The 23,003-nt window shown below is 34.3% G+C and overlaps 1 protein-coding gene across 1 annotated transcript in view; it reads left to right on the top strand.

Annotated features, from left to right (window-relative positions):
- The window catches only part of LOC106869075 (mediator of RNA polymerase II transcription subunit 13-like), a 146,475-nt gene that overhangs the window by 59,420 nt on the left and 64,052 nt on the right, over positions 1-23,003 (top strand). Inside the window, exon 3 of the mRNA XM_014914598.3 lies at positions 12,891-12,999. Coding sequence (XP_014770084.2) covers positions 12,891-12,999 — 109 coding nt within the window. The remainder of the gene's footprint in view (positions 1-12,890; positions 13,000-23,003) is intronic.

Genomic DNA, 23,003 nt, shown 5'->3' with positions numbered 1-23,003 from the left:
TGTTCAAGTAAACTCATTTATGTATTAATCAAATGTTCTGCCTATCTGGAAATATTTGACAGTCTTTTCTCTGAAATTGTGTAATGGGGTCAATGGAGAAATTAGATTAAATATCAAAGTGGTGCTCGTTTTCATAGTTATGTTTCTATTTCTCTATTAAATTTGAACTTTCTTTAGGAATTGCAATCAGCTCCCTCACTGTGTGTGTGAGAAAGAGAGAGCCTTCTTAAGTGAAAAGCCATTGAAATAAGAATAAACTATTACAATTCATGGAGAGGTGAAGCATATTTTATAACATTCTGTTGGTATTTGCTTTTTGTATTCTTGTTAAACTTTAATGTGAAAGTATCGCTGGCATTGAATTGTAGTTAATCCCTTTCGACTTTCTACATACATTGTTTCTAAGATACTCTACGCATGCCATGAACTACAAACACAACAGTTACTGCCATTAGTGTCAGGACCTTTCCTTCCTTCCTCCTAGCAGATGGGTGGTGATTAGCTGTATTTGCTGTCTATATTTGTTGAAACGATTATTTGTTGAATAATAATAATAATGATGATGACATTATTGTGGAAATGCAATCAGCAGCAAGTAGACACAGGCAGCTGGAGCGTATTGGAAAATCAAATCTCGTTTATTACCCTAACCAATGTGAAATACAATATGTTCATTTTTGCTTGTATCACTAGAAAACATTTTATTTTCCTTTTGATGTTGTTAATTTCTTTGCAGAGGGATTTGATTTATTCTCTTGTCTTTCACTGTATCTATTATATGTGCATCTGGTAGTATTAAAACTGTAGTTTCAGAAAAGAAAACAACATTTTTATCACTAGAAAATCACTCAAATTTCTGTTTTCGTTGGCATGTAAGACCCACTTTAAAAAAAAAGTGTGTGTGGGGGGGATGCCTCAAAACACCCCAGGTCCTTGATGTAGAATTGGGCCCATTTTACATGTGTTAATGGGCTAAAAATTTTCCCCTTTCAAATAGGTGGTTGTGTAATATGCCTGTGCATCTTTTATGCCATCAAATACAGGAGATGGAAATCTAAGTTATGAGAACTTGGACTGTGTGTAGGTGCACACCCAGGGTATCTATTTGATTATGGAGTTGGACATCTGGGGGTTGGGATTCTCACTGGTTTAAAAAGTCACACCATATAGCATATGCAACTTCATCGCCCTCATTGCAGTATTGGCACTTCTGAATAGGGTCAAGTATGAAAGACGAATTTCAGTTTTGTAAATGTTCAAATTGCTTACCTAAAACCTAATAGGTTCCTGCTATGGGATCCAGCAAATTTATCTCCTCTTCAAAATCTAAGTTATATTCATTTCAATGATTTCTTTTGTCCGTATTACCAGTGCGGTTCAATGGCAACAAGTGCTTCTGTGCACCTCTAAAAGTTGTGTTTGTGACTGGAGATCACCATTGGAGCTCTAATTTGAATTCATCCTCCCCCTCACTCTCTAAATAAATAAATAAAAAAACAGGCACGTGCACCACCATATGTGCCGGTGGGGCTGTATGGCTAAGAATTTGTGTATGTGTGTGTGTGTGCGTGCGTGCGTGCGTGCTCTTAATTTGAAATCACATGATGGTTGTAAACTATCATACAACCATTGTTCATTTTCAATCTTCCATGAAGAACATGTCTGGCCATGTGGAAATATTACCTTACTTGGAAACAGTTGAGGGTTGGTGTTCAGAAGTGTAGCCAGCCATAGAAAATCTATTTTGACAAATTCCGTTTGACCCATGCAAGAATGGACAAGAAGACATTAAAAAATATGAATTACATATATATATATATATATATATATATATATATATATATATATATATATATATATATATATGAGAGAGAGAGAGAGAGTGAGAGAGTTTACTGTTCTGTTTTAAGTAGAATCAACAAAAAAAAAGAAGTACTCTATCCTGTGAGAGATAAATATCATCTAATACACATTTAGAAAAGAGCCTGAAGGATTACTCGGAGGCATAGGGCATGTTACATAAATCTGCTGAGTTATTAATCTCTACGACATGACACTATTAGTAACTCTTTTCTAAATACTGTGTATAAAATACAACTATGTACAATAAACATGTAAGGTTTTAAGGAATGTGTAAAAAAAAAAAAAAAGGTAAAAAGCCTGAAAGCATTAAGAATTATTGTTGCCCTTGAGAAAGAAGAATTCTATGAGCACTGCACAACGTGGAATTAAGATCCAAGAATCAGCTATAGAAAAGCTAGGAAAAGACCAATTCTTTTTTATTCTCCATTCTACAAACTATGATTTATAATGAAAATCTCGATAAGACTGCACTTTCATAACAGATTTTACACCTGAAGACAGGGGGGGACTGTATTACAGTGTATGCATTAATCAATAAATTCATACACAAGATTACACACGTTTCCTATATAGCACCAATTGTACAGGATTACAAACCTGTGGAACTGTGAAAATAGATAAAGCTTATTCTTTTAGTTCTGTTATTCCACAAGTTAACACCATCTGTAACAATCTTGTCAAAGAATTTAACAATGCAGAAACTATATATATATATATATATATATATATATATATTTCATTACGAAGCAAATAATTCACAAGAAAAATAATTCACAAAAAAATAATTTGCAAAGATACCATTGACTCTGTTATTATCTAGTGTAACAATTTCAAAATAATAATAACAGAATCAATAATATAGGTGATTGCAGGCCCCCAAAAAGGCATTAAATAGCTGAAGGATTAAAATTAATCAAAGGAGATGCTAAGTATGTCTAACTGCTGGAAATAACAGTCAAAACTCTTTATTTCCAGCAGTTAGACAATACTTAGTATGTCCTTTGATTAATTTTAATATACATATATGTATATATATCTTTTGCTTGTCATTAGACTGTGGCCATGTAGGGGCATTGCCTTGATGAATCTTAGTTGAATAAATTGACCTCAGTACTTATTTTTTTGTAAGTCTGGTACTTCATGTGGCTCCAGTCCACTCAGTTGGTAAAAATGAATAGTACCTGTAATTCAAAGGGGGCCAGCCTTATCACACTGAATCTCCCTGAGAACTATATTAAGTGTACATGTGTCTGCTCAGCCACTTGCACGTTAATTTCACGAGCAAGCTGTTTGATTGATTCGATCAACTGGAACCCCCGATGGAGTGCCAGTTCCATGTAATTACAGTTTTATTCATTAGAATATTTTATATTTCAGTATTATGGAAGTGCAATTGTACAATACAAAATATTTAGTATTGTCATAGCTTTCATATTTTCAGTAGGTCCTTTGATATGAGTTGAGCAGCACAACTTAAAGCCCATAGGACATAGATATTGGTTCATAAGTGTTTGATCAGGTTGCTGTGTAGAGAACCTTTGTCAGGAGTTAGAGTAGACTTGTCAAGGCATCTCACTACTTTCAGTTAGGACATCTTCTCATACCTAGCCCCAGCCTTTCCTGAGATATCTTCTGTTGGGGCCAAGTCCTTTGTTGTTGTGGTATTTTAACCCCTGGGTAAATGGATATAAGTACATGGGTATTTCTTTAAGAGGAGTAAAGTGAGAGGGCCAGGATGCAATTCATTTTGGTTAATTTGGTAACCTAGAGCAAAGATATAGTTAAAAATTTACATTTGCTGTTGTTCAGTTTTATGAGCAACTTTTTAAGAATTTAGAGAAATTTTTGTTATGTTCCCCTTTGGTATTACATCTACAATGACATTATCTATTAAATAGGTGTTCATACTTAAGCAATTTTTTTTTTCATAAACAAGATTTTCTATAATTTCTTAGAAAGAGAAAATGTGAGAAATTTAAAAGAATCAGGGTCAACATTAGCAGAAGTAGTATTATATTTGTGTGTAAGAAGAAGAAGAACAACAACAAACCTGTGAAAAATGAAGATATTGAAAGCAGTAGCCATGAGATATCTAATGACTGATGCATACAGTTCATAGCCTGCAGCTCTGGAACACCATATGCATAGTGAATACATCTAATGGTAATTGTTAATTCTATTAGCACACTGGTGATATGTGGTTATAGACTCCATTATTGGAAAGTAATTAATTTTAAAAGGTTACAGTTTAAAACATGGAAGTTACATTACTGATGTAGGCTAGAAGAAGGGGAAAAAATATCTTCAGTAAATACCTTTATAATAATAATAATAATAATAATGATATGAAGGTGTAATAGCCATATTGCCTGCAGTATAAAATTTAGATTTAAAGCCTTAGAATTTTTAGTGATATTATGTTGGTTTCTTGGAGATTATTAACAATAATAATCAGTTATACTCAGAGTTTACTTCTTATATAAGAATATTAACAAAAAAAGAATTTATTACAGATTTTTTCTCTTCAAAAAGTGATGGTTGCATTATATTTGATTGTATTGTATTCAAGTGAATATGATAAATACCTTGTAAGAAGATATTTTGTTTAACTGCCATCTAAATTAGGCAGCAGGTAAGCATCTAAAGTAGGGGAATTTATTAATAGCTTTGTTGTAGTCAACTACTAACCTCCTTTTGCTATTACCCGTTAACGACTTGTTGTACTCCTGTTCGCTATGGTGAGTCACTTGGCTCAATGATGGCTTCTTTGAGCTGGTATCGGATTGATTTAAATTTATGAGATTTCATAATTACTGATTTAAAATTTGGTGACAGATTAGAGAAAGCTTTGGTTGGATTAATTTTTAGCAAGGCCGAGTAGCAAACCCACACATCTGACTGAATTGTATTTTAGCAGACAAATGTTTGTTAGGAAGAGGAATATTTATACAAGTGTCAGGAGGAGGTATGAGGAAATGTCAGTACAGGTAGTGTTTTACCTTGAATTCTAGTCCACAGTATTTCTTTATTAGTAGTCAAATTAACTTTAAAACCATTGATATCATAACTTCAGGTTATACACCGTTGATTGAGAAATGAGATGTTCAGAAGTGCATGTCAGCTGAACTGTTTTAGAAAAATCTGGTGAGCAACTAAGTCAGTGATCATCTTTTAACACTGATGACATACAGTATCACTGCTGATTAGTTCTTTGAAATATGTCCCTTGTTCTTAGGCTTCAGTGAAGAAGTATTGAATATTGAGCAGGATTATGTCATGAAAAATCCCCACAGAGATAGCATTCTCTGACCCTAACAAGGTACAATTGACACAAGAAAAAACCCTTTTAAGAGGTCCTTCAGTTAAAGATTTTTTACCGGCCACTTTAGCAGAGGCTACATGATTTTCTACTTGAAGAACCCAGACCCATATATATATATATATGTATATATATATATATATATATATATATATATATATATATATATATATATATATATATGTGAAATTGAGTTGATGGAAACTGGAAGCTTGATGGATGGAGTGCAACTGTAAGGCTGGCTTTGTCACACACTGTTTCATGCTTATTCGAAGTGAGGATTGCATTAAAAGTACAACTGGTTGTGGAGTAATCAGCCATTTACACTCTTCATTCTGTGAGGAGGCTGTTCAGGTGATTGGACGCCAGGAATACACTTGTTAAAATTGATTCATTTCCCCGATATGTTCATCAAAGACATTCATACCCTCAGTACATGTATATTTTATTAAAACATTGATAGGTCATTTAGTTAGCTAAATTCTGAGTAGAAATACAAATAAATATAACTGTCCACATAAATTGCATGTTTTTATATAATATTTTCACGAACTATTACCCTATGTTGTACTTTTTGTTTCAGGTGAACATCATCATCATCATCATCATCGTTTAACGTCCGCTTTCCATGCTAGCATGGGTTGGACGATTTGACTGAGGACTGGTGAAACCGGATGGCAACACCAGGCTCCAGTCTGATTTGGCAGAGTTTCTACAGCTGGATGCCCTTCCTAACGCCAACCACTCAGAGAGTGTAGTGGGTGCTTTTACGTGTCACCCGCACGAAAACGGCCACGCTCGAAATGGTGTCTTTTATGTGCCACCCGCACAAGCCAGTCCAGGGGCACTGGCAACGATCTCGCTCGAAAATCCTACAGGAGCCAGTCAGGCGGTACTGGCAACGGCCACGCTCAAAATGGTGCATCTCATGTGCCACCCGCACAAGAACCAGTCCAGGGGCACTGGCAACGATCTTACTTGGCTTGCCGGGTCTTCTCACGCACAGCCCATTTCCAAAGGTCTCGGTCCGTAGTCATCGCCTCGGTGAGGCCCAATGTACGAAGGTCTTGCCTCACCACCTCAGCCCAGGTCTTCCTGGGCCTACCTCTTCCACGGGTTCCCTCAACTGTTAGGGTGTGGCACTTTTTCACGCAGCTATCCTCCTCCATTCTCACCACATGTCCATACCAGCGCAATCGTCTCTCTTGCACGCCACAACTGATGCTTCTAATGTTCAGCTTTTCTCTCAAGATACTTACACTCTGACGGGTATTCACATTGACATTACACATCCAACGGAGCATACTGGCTTCATTCCTTGCGAGCTTACGTATGTCCTCAGCAGTTACAGCCCATGTTTCACTGCCATGTAGCATGGTTGTTCGTACGCATGCGTCATGTATTCTTTTATTCAATGAATCCCTTTTGCCGCAAGTAACAAACCTTAACCTCGAACCTTTGTTGCCCATTACTCTTCCACACGTAGCTACTTAGAATAATGTAAAGGCTGAATATATGGCATTTATGAATGACCTGTTCATTTGGTTTGATCAGATGTGTCCTTGCTTGCTACATCTGTTGCCAAACTAACTTGTAAGACTGATGTAGCAACATTGCCTATGCACATAACATTTATTGACATAAATATATAAAGTGTGTGTGTGTGTATGTGTTAGTGTTAAACTAATACATTTGTTAAAATGTGCCCCTCCCGTGTTGTCTTTCTTATGCTCGTGTGTGTATACCTGTTTGAACAATGCAAACAGTTTTTTTTTAGTGTACTCAGCCAATTATTCTTTCAACTGACAAATTGTCTGTGGAGCCATGTTGTATTGGTGTAACGTTATCACTGCTCCATCAAATTCTTTCCACAATTAATGATGATAAACAGAGCAGTGCTTTTGACTGCTCTCTATGTTACATCAACCACCTCATGCTGACTAAACATCTTTAAGCTTTCTACAAGATCAATCAATATTTAGATGACATTTTCAATATCTATTTCTTCTGTTTGTTGCCATCGACCGTAAGTGAAGCTGTGATTTGAGAAAAATCTCGTTAAAACAGCATTAATGAATAATACTTTAGAGTAAACAATCTCTTAAGGGGAAATATATGATGTGAACTGTGTGAACCCATTGTATATGAATTCTGAGGTGGAGGGTTGAGAGAAGGCAGTCTGACAATTGGGTCATGTGCAGTGTTAACTTTGCTATTACAGTGACTTGTTTAAATGACAAAGCTAGAGAAGGAGAGAGGTTTTAATTGCATACTTTCATGAGCTTTAGGACAACAAGGAATTATCATTCCTTGATTTTTAAATTGAATCAAAACTATTTGTGGCATGTTTATATATTACTAAATTAGAATTAATAATGGATTTGGTTGGTTTTTTTTTGGAAGGAGTACAAACAGGTGATAGAAACGGGGATAAAAGTAAACAAGAAGAAGAAATGTGAATGGAATAAAATAATGTGATCTGAGAAGTTTCTTCTGAAACACATGTTTGTGTGTGTGTGTTTGTGTGTGTGTGTGTGTGTGTGTGTGTGTGTGTGTGTGCGCGCGCGTGTGTATGGTACTGACTGTTTAAAATGATGATGTGCTGGTGGAAACGCATTCTTGGGGTGTGTTTTATTTGTTGGAGGAGGTTGAAAGCTGGTAGGGAGATGATATTGAAGTTAAGTATTTGATGAGAACTACTGTAACGAATGTTGTGAGTGGTGGTGGGGACATGTAAGATAATAAAGAAATTTGGAATAGGAATAATAAATAGTTGACCTGACATAACTGGAATTGAAGGAGAAGAAAGTATGGTGGTGATGGTATGTGTAGGAGGGAAATATTTGTGTTAACATCGAAAATAAATGATAGAAGAAGAGCTATTATTACTGGTTGCGATATGTGTGCTACAACAGTGATTCTAAGAAATTGGCCAAGTTTTGCAGAAGAGAATTAACCCCATTGTATTACTGGTACTTATTTTTTTGGCAGAATGACAGGAGCAAAAAGTTGTTGCTGTTGGAGTTTTGATCTGACAATGTTGAAGGGTGAATGTGGTATGAGGTCTGATCAAAAAGTATTGGGACTGGTGTTATAAAAAGAAAACTGCAACACACCTCCTTTCAGCATCTATTCTCCTTCAAAGATGTCCCCTTCTGATACGTAAAATACCTCTTGGGTATTTTAGATGAACTTGATGTGGATTTAAAGCTACAGAAATATCTTGTTCATATATCACCCAATGTTACCAAATCAACTAAACTAACAGAACATTCCAGCTGAGATTTATTTTAATGTATTTTTTTTTCCTCTATCGAAAAATCGTTTTGAATTTTTTTTTTCCCCCCTCATTAATTAACTTTTATTAGATACACCTTGTTGGAATATTGATCTTTAAAAAAAAAAAAAAAAAAAATTTTCCATTTTTTATGTCAAATCATTTGTGAACAGTGGAGTTATTCCTGCTTTAAATTCCTATTTACCTTTCAGAGTCTCAAATAATGTTTCCGTTCAGATTATTGCTCTGTATTCCTACAAATCTGCCATTTCAACAATTTGGTTTGAAAGTTATACAACAGAGACATCATTGATTTTAGTAATACTTAACACACATTACCTCACTCTTAATTAGTGTCAAGGCTAGTCGTGTTGGAAACAAAAGTTCAGTTTCATACATTTAATTATCAGAGTAAATAAAACAGTTTTATAATAAGTAATCGTTAGTATTGACATGTATAATTATGATGGTGATGTGAAGGCACAAAGCTTAGTGGTTAGGGTGTTGGATGGCATAGTTTGAGCAAAGTGTTTCACTTCACTTTGTTCTCATCTACTCAACTGAAAATAAGTATCCGTGAGTGCTTACTAGTGCAGCCTTTTCTCCCTTCAGCTGGAAGGCCATTAGTGTCTCACCTGTCAAGGGTGGCTGTGTCTGCTTACAACTGAAATAGGCACCTAAAAAGCATGGTACATGCTACCAGGTTACACTTGTTTATGAGTGATAACTATGAAGCTCTGCGTGTGTGCGTGCGTGCGTGCGTGCGTGCACTTGAAATTTTTTGCCAGAGAAATTCATTGAAATTGGTTACATTTTTTCCAGCAAATTGTTGTCTTCTATCCCAGGATCTCAAATATTTGCTGACTCTGATCACATGGCCTGTTGAACCCATACCAGCATAGAAAGCAGATGTAAAATAATGATGATGAGGATATTAATGAACGACTAAAAGACACTATTTAGTTGCTAGTATATTATTACTAAAGGTGTTATTGGAGCAGCATACCCTAGATTTTTATTTTATAGTTTTGAAATTTGATTCTAAATCCAAGAATTAGTTTAATGTGTGTATGTATAAGAGAATTGAAAACCAATATGTTTTTCTTTTCGCTCTTCACAGTATTTACTTAAAACCTCAGTTGTTTTTCTCTGAGTATTATTTTTTAATTAGCTAGACATTAATGACTTGAATAATTACAGATTTCTCAGTATGTACAGCATTCTGGCATTGTCCCAGTGTTCAGAGGTACAGAAATAAGTAGAGCAGGCATTGGTTATTTATAGTTGTTCTTCTAAGGAGATTAAACTCTCTCTCTGCTAGACCAGCCAGTGAGATGGCTACTCTCTCTCTCTCTCTCTCTCTCTCTCTCTCTTTCTCTCTCTCTCTCTTTCTCTCTTTCTCTCTCTCTCTCTCTCTTTCTCTCTCTCTCTCTCCCTCCCCCTCCCTCCCCCCTCTCTCTCTCTCATAAACAACTAAATTACTTCATTACGCATTTGTTGAAAACCCGCTTTCATTCCTAATTCTTTTATTATCAAAATAGTCTTCCTTTGGGTTTCCTCTCTTCATATCATCAGAAAACATTGAAAATGTTTTATTGATTTGTTTTATTGACATACATAATATTTGCTTTATTTAGATAAATAATAATAATTTTGATTTTGATTTTATTGTCTTTTTCTTTGGAGTGTTAGTTATTAGTTCTTAAAATTTATTTATGAGTAGAATTTTAACAGCTGAATGACTGAGCTTGTTGTTTAGCCCCAAATCTCCCCCTGACTGTTGCAGCCTTCACTGCACCAGTGTCTATGTGTATCTAAGACTACTATATTCAAGTGTTTTTTCCTTTTTTAAAACAACAGGGTATGATTTGAGGGAGATTTAGCTACTACTTCTAGCAGGTCAATTAATAGCATGACCTCTGTCTTTGTTGATTTAACTGGTCACTGCCAAAGTCCTTTCAGAGTCCACAAAATAAATACTTACTGAAGATTTGGGTAAGCTCCTCAAACAAAATGCTTAGAAGCTTTCCTTTCAACTACTTATGTTCTGAGTTCAAATTCTACTAAGGTTAACTTTTGCCTATCATTTTTCGGGAACAAAAAATGGGGGTCAATGTAATTTACTAATTCCCTTCTCCCTAAAACTGGTGGCCCTGTGCCAAAATTTGAAACAGTATAAAGCAGCAAGCTGGCATAATTCTTGGTGCCTTGGACAAAATGCTTAGTAGCATTTTTTTTTCTGGTTTCATACATTATGAGTTCAGATGCTACTGAGATCAACTTCACCTTTCGTCTTTTTGGAGAAGTTGGTAAGAGAAAAAAGTCAAGCACTGACTGTGGTCAGTGTAATTGATTTACCTACTTACCTAAAATTGCTGGCCTTGTACCAAAATTTGAAACCATTATTATTATTATTATTGTATTGGTTAACCAAGTATTAATGGAATTGGCTGACAGACTGATAAAGTATTGTTTTATTGGATTTTGTAGAATATTTTATTTTATTGTTTGTATTTAAAATAAAAAAGAGTTTAATGGTTTTTCTGTTTTTTAACGTATTTCCAATGTTTTGAATATATAATTAGTTTTTTTGTAGAGTCTTATATATATTTACATTCAATTAGTGACGCTTACTTGACAATATGTCTTATTTTAGGGATGTTACCATTTTCTAGGGCATTTGCCTCTTTTATATTCCTTTCCAGAAACTAAACAAGAACAACGTTTCTAATAGATTTAAATAAATTTAAAAATAAGTAGTAAAAGTTTATAATTTTTGTGTATATAATTAAAATATTTATGAAAATAAGTAAAATAGAAAATATTCAGTTTTTATTCATTTACCAAGAATGAATTAATAAGGAATAATTAATTTCACAAAACACTTATTGGAATTATTTTTGCAAACTAAATTGAATACAATTTTATGAAGTATAAGCAAGCCCAAATAAGATTGACATCTGAATTGCTTAGAGAAACACATCTACAGTTTAATTTATAAAAGAAAATTAAACAAAAATAAATAAAGAACTTGCAGAAAAACCAATACTCTGCTTGTCTGTCTCTTTCCCCTCCCCCTTTTAATGTTGCATTAATTTTGTCTTTAACTTGCTCAGAGAATCAATATATTTCCACTGTCTCTTTCATCTTTTTTTCCCCCCTTTTCAAGTTTATATTGGAATTATATGGCAATAATTGTAAAATTCCACATGACTGCAATTGTCTCTATGCTAGATAACTGGCATGCTGTCTTTAGGTCCCCCCCCCCTTTTTTATAATCATAATTTCAGACTTTTATTTCTTTTCTCTCATATCTTCCATTCCATTTCTGTATTACCGTTTGCAATGTGGAACAGAACCTCTGAAAGATAAATTGATATTTCCCAATGCCAAGTAAATAAACCAGTGTGTAGGCAACCAAGCCATCACCACTCTCTTCTCAACAGTTCCTGCCCCCCCCCCCACTTCGCTACGATGCTATTTGCTTTATTCATGCTGCAGTGAGTTTTTAAGTTCTAACATATATCTGGATAAATGCCTCATTGAGAGCCGATATATTCTTCTATTTCTGATCCTAGAAAAAGGAAGTTGGAGTTTCATCTAGTTAGCTCTTGTTGATGACATATCATTAGTCACCGAGTCTATACTTATCATACAGTGTATGGAGTGTCTTGTTTTGGATACAAATTACTGGTTTTGCTGGTATTATTATCTTCTTGTGTTCTTCGTTTGTTCTGAATATGAACAATATTTGTTCAGTTGACTGAACAGGAACCTTAGTTTGACGACAGACTGAAGCTCTTGTGTTTTGGTTCCCTATATAAATAGACATTTAAGACAATTGTGGGGAGCTGAGGGGGTTTCTTGTTCATAAACTGGTGGCGAATTCCAGCTAATGGAACGCCATCACTTTTATATAAAATATTCTTACCTGCTTTTATCAAAGAATGCTAGAAGTAGGTCAGCCATGGTGTAATTTCCAGTTTCAAGCATCAATCATTGAAGTATTTGTAAATTATTCTGTATGAGTGCTGAACCATGTTTTCTATATCGTCTGTCTTATTATTTTAGAAGTTCTGATAATGTCATGGAGACTCAGAAAAATTTCTTACCAGTAAATGATTTTGCGATTTTGTTCTGTTTACTACACTTTGATCTTTTTGATACACCCTCCTCCAACACACACTCACAACGGGCTTCCCCACAATTTCCATTTAACAAATTCTCTTAGAAGACATTGTTGCCCTTTTCTCTTGTTTTTCATAAATTATCTTATAGATTTAAAATTTAAAAAAAATTGTTTTGTCAATATAAAAACTGTTGTATTTATTTTCACTTTCTGTTTATTGACAATAAACATAACGATGAGATAGAAATATTTTATGTTAGCAAAGTTTTATTGTTTTAAAATCTTAATTTCTTTTTTTCCAGAAATTGACAAAGGCTGTTGGGATAAAGATAAAGACAAAGACAAGGACAATGGCTTATCCTATGAATGTCGGACACTTCTCTTCAAAGCCCTTCATAATCTTATTGAAAGGTAAACACTTCTTATTCTTTTCTACAAATTGCTTAACAGCTTCCATTGATTTTTATTCTTTTTTCATTCTTGTATTACCGAGGTCAGGTGGCTAAGTGCCTAGGGTGTTGCATTCACAAACGTGACACCATAGTTTTGGTTGCTGGATTGGGGTGCGTGTTTTTTTTGTTTTTTTTTAAAGCAAAACATTCATACTAATGGAATTGTTTAATCCTAGGTTAGCTCTGATGAAGCAAATCTATAACCAGAGGCATTCTAGCTATCTCTTTATCAAACTTATCAATTATCTTTTTAATTAAAAAGTGATGATATAAGAGAGAAATTTGGCTGCTATTTCTAGCCTTTTAAGACCCTGTAGATGGAAGTTCTGTCTTGGCTTTAAATGGTTACAGAGGACCTTGGAACACTTGTTGCAGTAATAAAATTCGTTGTAATGTAAGGAGAGAAGCTGGTATGTTAATAGTAAGGGATCTTGTTTAGTTCCAGCTCAACCACAATCAAACAGATCAATAGTCAATAGACTATTTAGCCACAGACATAATCTAGCTAGGACTACACTATCTACTGTGTAAATTTTGTTGAATATGACATGTGATTGGAAGGAAATTCAGCTGCTATTTCTAGCAGATTGGGTGAAGTCAGTGACTTCATCATTGGCTGAGGAGACTGTGGGTATTCTTCAGAAATGATAGATTTAACCCTTACACTCTCTGAGTGGTTGGCGTTAGGAAGGGCATCCAGCTGTAGAAACTCTGCCAAATCAGATTGGAGCCTGGTGCAGCCTCTGGCTCACCAGTCCTCAGTCAAATCGTCCAACCCATGCTAGCATGGAAAGCAGACGTTAAACGATGATGATGATGATGATAATTACAAACAATCTATGTTTCTGCCTTTGTAATCCTTTCAAAATATTTCTTATACTGCTCTAGAATAATGTTAACTTAATTGTATGTGGAAACAATCTAGTTTGGTGCCTCATCGTACACTTTTCTTATTTTATCCATTTTGGCCTTTTATATCATGTGTGTGTGTGTGTGTGTGTGTGTGTGTGTGTGTGTGTGTGTGCAGTTGAAATAACTACTGTTAATTTTTACTAAGTTCCTTTTACAAACTTAAGCTTTCAAGAGTCCAGTACTTCTCAAACTTTTCTAACTATTGCTCTTTTTACTAAGATTTCTCCGACACCCTCTCGCTATGATTCACTCTTCGGCCTCAATTCTTAATGTTTATTCACATGCTGATATCAGGTCAGAGTTAATTTAGTTCCGGGTACTAGTTCGACACGGACAACTACTTAGCACAGCACCATCTTACTATATAAGCGAATATTTAATATGTTACTACTTGACCTGAGTTATTGACCCAACCCTTAGTACATAGCTTTAACTAAAAGTAGGTTACTGTTGTAACTCTGGATAACACGCAGTTTGTCATGATATTAAGCTTAATCTTTTTTTAAAAAGTTAATAATCTAAATAGTAAAATTCTAGTACGATGAGCTGGCAGAATTATTAGCACATTGGACAAGGTACTTAGCAGTGTTTCTACTGACTCTCTATATTCTGTGTTCAAATCCTGCTGAGGTCAGCTTTGCCTTTCCCTTCTGGATTGATAAAATAAAGTAAAATAAAGTACAAGTTATGTACTGGGCTCGATGTTATTGACTTGTCCACTGCTTAAAATTGCTGCCTTGATTAGACCGGTGCCCTGGAAATTGAGTAACTGGTCTTATGAGTCCTGGGGTTTAAGTGAAAAAAAAAAAAAAGTTTTTAAATACCCCCAACACTCCTGTACAGCTACATCTATTACTCCCTTGTCCCTTCTCTCCATGTACCACCCAGCTTGAGGAGGTCTGTTTTAGCTCAATATCTTTGATGACCTTGTGATCTTGATAAGGGGGTTTATTGTTGCTGGGAAAGGGGGAAGAGTGTAGTGGTTGCACTGCAGACCACAGTACCCCTACCAACCCTCCACCATTTGTGGGAGAAGGGCCGAGTGATTTGTCTCTCATCCAGTACCACCAATAGCCTGATATGAACTCTGTACCCCCATTCATTCAGCCACCAAGGCTCCTCATAAAGCCAAAATCTGTTCTATTCTTGGAACCACTTTATTTCGAGACTTGCATCTGCTTTCATACCCACCCACCCTCACCTTCACCATCACCAAGCAGTAGAATTGATTCGTTGCTATTTGTGTTTTGGATTATTTATTTATAAACTTAAATTGTAGATAATATTCCAATCTGTCCGTCTGTCGGCTGGCCTGCCTGTCTGTCTGTCTCTGTGTTTATGTAACTTAATTCTTTATCTACTTTTAATCGCTTTTGACCACATTGTTCTAAGTTACTTTACTTTCTTGTTTAAAATTTTCCAGTTCAGAGAAATGTTACTGGAGATGTTAAAACTTACCTAATTGTGTTTTTTTTTCTTTAATTCTTTGCATATTTTAAAAAATCCCACCCACCCCTCACACTCAAATATGTGTACGTGTATACATATTGAGAGTGAGAGACCTGCTGACTTTTTAAGCTTGTATTTTTAGACATGTCATTTGCTGGAATAATCCTGAAACAATAAGTGGTTAAGGCAAAGTGTGTGTGTGTGTGTGTGTGTGTGTGTGTGTGTGTGTGTGTGTGTGTGCATACACATTCTGCTGAATTTAGTACCATTACAAGGTGTTAGGTTACTTTGCAGTTAAAACTGAATAGTAGTTTACAATTTGAGCTGCTGATTAGCATACAGTAGTGTATATATATTTATATGACCTGACAATACAGACCTCTCTCGCTCTCTCCACACACACCTTCCCCATTTTACAGATGTTAAATATCTTCAATGGTAGCAGCGTGGCTTAGAAAGAAATCCAGAATTTTTATATTGGCTTCAGTTTACCAACTGTGCCACCTCTCCTACTGATGCCTGCTATTTTGGTCTCCCTTTCTTTTGTGTGTGTGTGTGTTTTATATCTTGTTTCAGTCATTGGACTGCAGCCATGCTGGGGCACTATCTTGAAGGGTTTAGTGGAACAAATCAACCTCAGTACTTACTTTTAAACTTGCTCTATTTTTAGGCCTGGTATTTTGTTTTATTCTTCTCTATTTGTTGAACTGCTAAGTTTTGGGATGTAGGCAGACACAATGTGAACAATACCAGTTTTAGACCTGTGTAAATATAAACCAGTTATGGGCGGACTGTGACCCGTGGGACTTTCTAAATGTCACACCAAATAAAAAATTACCATAAATTTTTGTTAGCAATACAGCCTGCCTGGTGATGAACCATGTATCATGCAGCCCATGTCTGATACACACACGCATATAGATTTGTGTGTGTGTGTCTGTTTGAAATGTGTTTTGGCTAACTAACTTGAATGAAAGAACTCCAGAGTGCCAAACATGAGTGTAAATATGCCTTATTAAAAACGGGTTCAACAAAAGATGTTTAGTTTGAAGGCATCAGGGATTAAATTGGTGATACGGGAAAGCCCCCCCCCCCCCACTCACTACTTGTAACATATTTCAATGAAGAAGAGGATACACCCCATCTTTTATTTCTTCATGTTTCTATTATACAGTTAAATGAAGTAGGTTATCTCTTAGGAATAAAGTGATTAATCTTATTGAAATGTTGCTCATTTAATGAAGTTTGAGTGAAAACTAGCTCCAAATAATTTGAAGCAGTTTCCCCCTTTAATTATATATTTATAAAGAATTAGAAAATAATTAATGTTTATAGCCCGTCTGACTGGAATTAAAGCTATAAAACAGTGTGTTAATGAACACTTACTTATATGGAATGATTCTACTTTGAGTTATACATATATTTACACACGCACACATGTTGCAACTTTATGCTCTGTATGTATATACATATATGTATGTATATACATGTTTATTTGTTCCTTTTGTTGTAAATGGAAAACATTTTCAGGCTGTTAGAGCTTGCTATGACAGATTTAATTACTCTGGTTTGAAAAACAACATATTTATACAATTTACTTAATGTTACTACATTGAATGTGATATATTGGTGAGACTTCTTTTTGTCTATTTTATTTTATTTTGTTTTAATATTTTTTCTTCTATCATTCAATTTTGCAAATTTTTCTTTTTCTTTTAAATCTCTCCAACCAGATTACATTATACGAGTGAAATTTAATCTTTTAAATAACATTTATCAGGTGAAGCAGCAAAAACTAAAGTCTACAGCTGGTTTCTTGTTAAAGCTGTACAGTATGAAAGGTGTCACCAGCCTTCTTAAAATACATGTGTGTGTGTGATAAAGTTTCACCTGATGGGTTATTGGACCAACCACTGGTTGAATAAGCTGTCATGTGAGACCTTCAAGTCCCTGTTAGAACCAATTTTTCAATTGCTTTCACTCTATATGAGTAAGCATTCAACTTATTGAATTTATTAGATCTGTTGAACATCACCACATCCAGATTAATGTGTGTCCAGTTCATGGATTGCCCTGCTTCGATTGGAACCACCACAGGTTACTCTAAACCACTACAGGAGTATTAAAACTCTCCTGATATTTTACTCATTACATTTAACCTGTATTGATGTTTCTCCCAGCCACATGATTTCATATTCAGTCCCACTATGTGGCACATTGGGCAAGTCTTCTACAGAGCTTTCTTATTAAAAAAAAAAACAAAAAAAAAAAAATAAGCACTAAAGAATTTAACTCATCTGGGAATTGTAACCAAGTGTTCAGTTTGTTGAAATCTTTACATTTGCTCAATGGTCCCAAATCCTAGGAGTTGTACGTAGGTAGATACACACCGTTGTTCTCCTATTCACTCCTCACTTGTGTGTGCATGCGCGAACAGAAATGATCCCTATAATAATAATAATAATAGGTGTCTTGGGAATGATGTGGTCAAATACATTGGCTAAATTCTAGCACAATCACCTACAGTATCACTAGATGCTGCACAATACAATAGAAAATGGTTAGCAGTGGTGGTGGGGAGGTTAAAGAAGATTTTTCTCCTAATTTATTTTCACTGTTATTATTTATAATAATGTAATCGGAGATGTTGTCGAAAGATTGTTTCAAATTATTTACTGTAACAGGGGAGTATTATCTGATTAGATGATTTGTTAGTCTGTATTAGGTATGCCTGTTCAGAGGGAGCTAAATATGAATCATATATTAGACTAATGTATTAAGGATATATTAAAAATTGTTTAGGGAAATCTTAACTGAAGCAGAATAGCTATGAGTGAGATTTAAGTGAATGGTTGTTGATACGAAGAAGAGAAAAGCCAACAAGAGCAAAGACTGTGTAAAAGTTCAGCAAGGTTATATAACTGTCAGTTGACTGACTGTATTCAATATTTACTATTGTTATTGTGTTGAACTGATAACATTACTATGTAACTTTATACAGTTAGCTCTGCTGTGAGAGGCACTTGGAGGAGGATATTTATTATTGTTATTATTATTACTCCATGTAAACATTATTCAACTTAAAGATACCAAATCATAAATATTGGTTTCAATTATTGCTCATTCTCTACATCTGTGCAAACATGCATGAAATTGATAATAGCGACAACAGAGCTCCAAGTTCTTGTCGTTGCTTATATAATAATAATGTAAGGGTTTGTATTAAACTTGTTTAGTAAATCTAATCTAATTCAAACAGCATGTTTATTATAGTTGTGCTGGTTTAATTAAAATATATTCAAAAACACTATGCACTGCTCTATTACAGCAATGGTGTTCTTGAATTGTTTGCCTCGTAAGATAATTGAAAAATTTAATTGCAGTGCATAAATGGAGGATGATTTATATCCATTTAAAAAATCTTCTTCGACATTTTTTTTTTTTTTTTTTTGTAATTCTCCATTGTCCTCATTAGTTTATGATAAAAGAGAAAATACTTTACAACTGACCGAAGGCTCGAATTGTAGTCTTTTATGGTTTGTCAAATGTTCAGATTTGAAATTCTTCCAAGTCTAACAATAATTACCATTATTTCATGACTTCTGTTTCTTTTTTTTTTTTTTTAAAGTTATATATTTAAAAATGATTTTAACGCAACTTATAGCTACTAAAACAGATTCACATTTGAAAATTTAATTCTTTAATTCTTTGTCCAGAAGACTTACAAATCAATTTAAATAAAAGTATCAATAAATAAATAAATAAATACATAAAATATTATTTCTTGAGGTTTCTGTTGCACAATAAAACATTTTGAAAATATTGAGATTGTGATTAATTATTCTTTGTATGCTTTGGTCAAGGCATATGGTGTTGTCTTTGAAAAAGAGTTAAACCGGTTCTCTTTTGAATATTCCGATACTCATTAAACAATATTGTATTGTTGTTGATGGTAGGAGAAGTTCTCAATGCTTCTGCCGTTGCCCTGGAATTAGTCTCTTGTAAATAACTGCAACAGTTGCAACAGCGCCAAACCATTTCTGTGATCAGTTCTTGTCTTCTTACCTATTTTAATTCACTGGAAGGAAAAACTGAGTTGTCCTTTTCGGTTCATGTGGCTTGTAATGTTGATCGATACCTGCTTGAACGATACATGTGCATGGTAAAGCAAAACCCAACCAACTGATTGGCTTACTTGCTTGTTCTTAAGATCTATAAATCCTAATGTTTTTAAATTTATAGAGCATTTGCAAATGTATAGATTATTTCCAGGCTAATGCAATACATTTACTGAGAGCTTGGTATGTCGTTACTGGAGAAGAAATGTGTCAGGATTTAATCAGTTGAGATAAACTATGTACAACAAGTTCGTTAGAAAATTGCTTTGTATGCAAGTGTCTTTCCTGGAACAGGATAATCGAATTACTTTCAAACTGAAGAATTATTTTAACTGTGTTCTTATCATTTTGGAAAATTTACCTGAGTAAACTGTCTTAAGTTGTTAGATATAGAAATTAGTTTTGTGTAATAAATGTATTGGTGAAAATTGTGAGAGTTGAATTGTCATGGTTTGAGGAAGAGAGAGATGAGGGTGGGGTGGGGAGAGAAAGTGAGTTGCTATTTTATTAACAATGGGAAGAGAAGAACAATCCTGGTTTGGTTTGTTTCTTTAGTTGCTTACTCTTGAATGACAACCGTTGATTAAAGCTGGCTTATGGCTTACTATGGGCCAGATGAATGTTAATAGAATTCACAGGATTGTTGTTTACAACCATCTTTAATCAAGGTTCTTCAAGCTCCGTGCATCAACATCGTTGCTTTATAAAATAAAGAGAAAGAAAACGAGAAAGTTTTATTCCTTCTCCTCCTCCTCTGTTCACAACTGCTCTCCACTCTTGTTCTCTCTCTCTAACAACATATTTCTTTGTTATTTCAATACATTGATAGTAGGGCAGGGGTGCAGGGATGCAGGTGTGAGGAGAGAGAGAGAGAGAGAGTGAATAATAGACTGATATCGGGTGCAGGGACGATGAGAGAGAATAATTGTTGTTGGCTATTTATTTCCTTTTTCTTTTTCTTTTTTTTTTTTTTCTCTCTCCAACTTATTGATTATTTGCTAGATATCCCGCTGCATTGTTAAATCAGTATATTTTCAGCAGGTTCCGCCTGTATTTTCACCAACGTTGCTGTGTTGTCAAACTGATAAATTACTAGACATGGCTGCAAAAGCTGCCTCACTTCAATAACAGAATTAGAAAAGATTGAAATAATTGATTATTGTTATTCGTTTAAATAAATTGCGAGGCCTATTTTCTATGATCGGTGGTTGTTATATTTAATGATGGCTAACAGCTAGCGTTGACCTCTTGTTAATTAATCTATCTGTTTCATGTTGAGGGATGGTGCTTCTCATCTTGTATTTATTTTTTCTATAAAACATCTACAAAAAACTTGATGGCTTTACTTACAAATATACTTAAGAATAAAAAAAAAAAAAAAAAAAAAAAGTCTTTTTTGATTTTCTGATATCTGAAATACAGTTCTTTTCTTTTTACTGTATGTTTTTAAATGATATATTATCTTTAAAGAAAGAATATAAATTCCGTAAGAGCTGAATTTGTTAATTTTTAAAGTATAAAAATGAGTTCATTTAGATTCTTATTATTAAACTTCTTGAAGGTGGTCAGCTGGATTTCTTGTATTTATCGATGTCAAGACCACAAACAACCTGAAAATTTGTTTGGCATCATGTTGCTCGAAACCTAATGAATGAATTTAAAAGCTTTTTCCCTCCCCTTTTGATATGGTAGCAGTGTATATAGCCACCCTAGTGTTGACTCATAGCAGTTGCATAATTTCACAGCTAAAATTATTTGGTAAAAATTTAATAATTCAGCCATATCAAAGAAAAGACCCAGCCTCTGAACTTTCCCCAAACTTGTGTGATTGTTGGTTTGGTTGGTGTTTGGTCTGAATATCTGTAGGCCAGCGTGTGTGTATGTGGTGGGTATTAAAAAATAACTGGAACTGGTGGATAATCTATTGGCGACAATGTTAATGAGGCATGGTCCTGGAGTTGGGTCATTCTTTAAATGTGACCTGAAACACTTTGCATACAGCAGACAAATGTTTATATATCCTTGTACTGTATGTGACTGACTGCACTAAGAGCTGTTAGTATTTGGTCATATTGGTTTCTAGTTTATCCTTTATCAATAATGGTGCCTGAGAGGATTTTAATGAAGAGAAGAAAAAAAAATCTCCATAATTTTATGTAAAGTGAAATATTATATTTTGATAATTTGTTATCTTGAAATTGGGGTGGGGGGAAATGTATATCAAATACCTAGCAATTCTGATGGATTGTACGAGAATATTGTAATAATATATTACCTTGATAAAATTGATCTTTACTATCTTTTGTCACTGATATAAGCTACATTACACTGCTTTCTAATCATATTGTAATGTCAATATGATTGGTTATAGATCTGACAGTGCTTATTGTATATTATATTCATTTAACCAATGATTTGATACATGGCAAACTTATTCCCCCGCCACCACTTTTTGCCAGTTGCTGTTGTATTTCGATGCATATTTTATGAGAAAAATATAGTCTTTTTTTTCTCTCATTATCTTTGTTTCAAAAGAGTTATCTGATACGAGTATGACATAGACATTTAAAATATCAAATTTTATGCTTTGAAGTTAATGTGGACTATAAAAATGTATAAACCGTTTATATGACAGTGTTTAAACACAGATAAGCTGTTTCAGTCTATGACAGACACAGTTAATTCAGCTATTAATCTGATGTCCTCAGTCATATTCAGGTGTCCATGTTGTTTCAGAGAAATCGCTTAGCATTCTGTTGTATTGAGCCCAAGGAGGAAAATTCCTCATCAAAACCATCGATGAGGTTTGAAGGAATAAAGTGTAGTTTTAGAAATGTATGAGATTTCTTCATTAATTTATAATCACTTGCTATATATAATTACTTGCTATACATAACTACTTGTTACATATACATCATTAACTTTTCACTGCTGTATGAAATGCAGATGAACTACCAGGAATTAACCCTCCCGTCACCCTATTTCTAATGCAGAAATAATCAAGATATTTAATAAAGTTATTCGTTAAGCCAGTGCTTGCATCCTAGCTTAACAAAATGCTTCTCATATGGAAGGTTTTAATTTACATATAAATACTTTTAAACCAAATATTTTATATCCTTGAATGAGAGGCAGTCTTAGATAAATTGGTGTGACAAATTTTATTAATTTTGCTCTCTCTCTCCCTGAGTTTTCAGTTACATTTAAATTGTATATCAACAGTATGGCATAAAACACTTTAATTTATTTAGCAATATCATCGTCTTGCAAATTAAACCTTATATTTCTTTATTCAGAACATGTATGTCCTTAGTTACGAAGCCACTTTCTATATTAAAACGTCTGTTATGTCTAAACATGAAACTGTGTTGTTTAGCTCTATTTTTGTTTGTCATGGTATCAGTGTCCACTCCTGGTCATCCTTGATGGATGGCTACTTCTGACCTTGCCTCCTATTTTGATGTAGTGTACACAAATTATATTA

The sequence above is a fragment of the Octopus bimaculoides genome, chromosome 24 (genome assembly GCF_046866305.1).
Source record: "Octopus bimaculoides isolate indiv1 chromosome 24, ASM4686630v1, whole genome shotgun sequence".
Lineage (NCBI taxonomy): Eukaryota > Metazoa > Mollusca > Cephalopoda > Octopoda > Octopodidae > Octopus > Octopus bimaculoides.
The sequence above is the reverse complement of the archived record's forward strand: the minus strand, read 5'-3'. Positions and strand labels throughout refer to the sequence as shown.